The sequence below is a fragment of the Sesamum indicum genome, linkage group LG12, assembly GCF_026168435.1.
Source record: "Sesamum indicum cultivar Baizhima isolate 11 linkage group LG12, ASM2616843v1, whole genome shotgun sequence".
Taxonomy (NCBI): Eukaryota; Viridiplantae; Streptophyta; class Magnoliopsida; order Lamiales; family Pedaliaceae; genus Sesamum; species Sesamum indicum.
In genome coordinates, this window is record NC_142668.1 from 6,373,996 (window position 1) to 6,376,503 (window position 2,508).

Sequence of the window (2,508 nt, forward strand, 5' to 3'; positions counted from 1 at the left end):
CATAAATATAAATATTTTTTATTTTTAATTCTTTTTAAGATTAAGGATCGTCTAACAAATATTTTCTATAATAGGCTGTCTCTGAAGAGTATTTGTCAGACGATCGTTAATTTAAGAAGATATTTATAATTTTTTTAAAAAAATAAAAATATTTAAGAAAATATGTCCTAATCTACCTCAGAAAATAACATTTGTTGTATGGATTCCCCCCTCCCCCCCAAGAAAAAAATATATTATTATTATATAGCTTAATCCATCTATAAATATTGAAAACTAATAGAATAAAATAATTATTTTCAAAATTACAAAATTGATAAATACAAATATGACATAAATAAAATATTAAATTTTTTGGTTATTTAAATTTCCAGAATGTATAATTATTTATTACAACACAAATATCAAAATTGCAAAAGAAAGAAAAAAATATTCATATTGTTTGGACCAAATTAAATCAAATTCACACCATAATTTCAAAAGAAAAAAGAAAGCAAAATAAAAAAATAAAATAAAATCAAGAAATACAAGCCAAAATTCCCACAACTAAACTGACACACACAGCCGCAAAGCCGCCGCCAAGAGCTCGGCCTCCGTTGCTATTCGACTCCTCGTCCGCCACAGCTTCGTCGTCGGCGGAGGGCCCCGGGCTGTCCGCATCATCGTCCTGGCTCTTGGCCTTCGACTTAGCTGATTTAGATGGCTTAGGGGCCGGCGCCGGCGGCGCGGCCTTGAAGAGCTCCTTCGGCAGCAGAACCTTGTCGATCTTGTACACCGCCAGCGGATCTTCGTCGATCAGAGTTCCCTCGATCGTCGCCGTCACCACTTTCGTCTCCAGCTTCACGTCGTCGCCGTCGTTCTGGACTGTGAAATCGAACTTCTTCGCTCCTTCCGTCGCCAGAGTGTTCATCAGACCGTTGCTGGATCTCAGCATACCCAAAGAATTGTACACCGGAATGCCGTGGTAGAGGAGTAGAGAGGTTTTGCCGTCGGCGGTGAGGTTTTTGTACCTGGGCATGAAGGAATCCAGAGATTCGTCGGAGGGGCAGAAGATTGTTAATCCCCCTTCGACGCTCTGCTGGAAGGTCTCGTCGGCGCCTTGCGCTGTAATCAGGTCGGAGAAAGCCTTGCATCCTTGCTTCGCCATTAGAGAAGTTACGTTCAAGTCGGAGGGGCCGGCAGTCGGAGCTTCCGCCTCCGGCGAGCTGAGGATGTGGCTGATCTGGATAACCGAAATGACGTAGGCCTGCTCTTCGATGGACTTGACGTAGGTGGCCATGGGTCGGCCGCCGCCGTCGTTGTCGACGGGCGAGAAACCGACCTTGCCGCCTTTAATGTCGGTGATGTTGACGTACCCGGAAGTTCCGGCGGCCTCGCCGGTGGCCTGGAAGAGGGAGGAAGTGGTGGTGGAGCCCTTGGTGATCTGGTGGAGCTTCTTGGCGCCGAAGTAGTCAGCGAAGATGTGGAGGGAGAGGATGTTCTTGATGGTGGGGAGGGAGTAGTGCTTGGCGAGGAGCTCGTTCATGGCGGCATTGTCTACGGCACAGACGGTGATAGTGCGGCGGCGATTGATCTCGGCGGCGAGGTGGGTGGTAGAGAGGTAGTGGTTGAAGGTGGAGAACTCGGGGTGCTTGGCGAGGATGCGTGTGATATTGTGGGCGCCATCGGAGGAGGCGGCGGAGGAGGAGAGGGGGAGGAGCAGAGGGAGGAGGCAGAAAATCAAGATTCTTAGCTGCATTGCGTCCATCACTCTTTAGTGTGTGGTGATGGTGCTTTTGGATATGAAACTATATATGCTTTTACGAGTGTTGTGTGTGTGTGTGTGTTGGGGGGTGGGGGGAGGGCAATTGCATCTTTAGTCCCACAAGAGGGTATATTGTATTTTTAATCTCATAATTTATAAATTTTAATATATTTAGTCCTATAAAATTAATTTTATATCACATTTGGTCTATAAAATAAAATTTATGGTACATTTGGTCCTATATGATAAAAATTATGGCACATTTTGGTCTCATAAAATATAAAGAACTTTATATCCTAGGGACCAAACGTGTCACAATTTATTCCATGGGACAAAAAATTCTATGATATTTATTTTATGGGATTAAATGTGCTAAGCTCGTAAACTGTGGGACCAAAAGTGCAACACACTCTATCACGTAGGACTTGAAGTGTAATTTTTCCTTGCGTGTGTTGTGTGTTTATATATATATGTATATATAATTTTGTATATACACTATAGGAGATTATAATAAGTTGTGATCTCATAATTTTACATTATTTTTGTATACAAGTAGATTATAATTTTATTCCAACGGTAATTTATGGTTCATGATTATGTTTCAATATATTTGTATTTTTATAATACCATTATATTAATTATTAATAATTATATTGATTTAAGTCATTTATTTAAAATAAATATGTATATGCGCGAGAAAATTTAGTTATTAATTCCTTCTTAAATTTAAAAAAACATGGAGTAATCATCTTATTACTCCAAGTGTA

General features: G+C 41.0%; 1 protein-coding gene across 1 annotated transcript; it reads right to left on the reverse strand.

Moving 5' to 3' along the window:
- Positions 1 to 407: 407 nt before the first annotated feature.
- Positions 408 to 1,768, reverse strand: LOC105178666 (fasciclin-like arabinogalactan protein 2). The gene has a single exon (XM_011102189.3). It carries the CDS (start codon positions 1,742 to 1,744, stop codon positions 515 to 517), a length of 1,230 nt encoding a protein of 409 aa, XP_011100491.1. The 5' UTR covers positions 1,745 to 1,768; the 3' UTR covers positions 408 to 514.
- Positions 1,769 to 2,508: the final 740 nt, after the last annotated feature.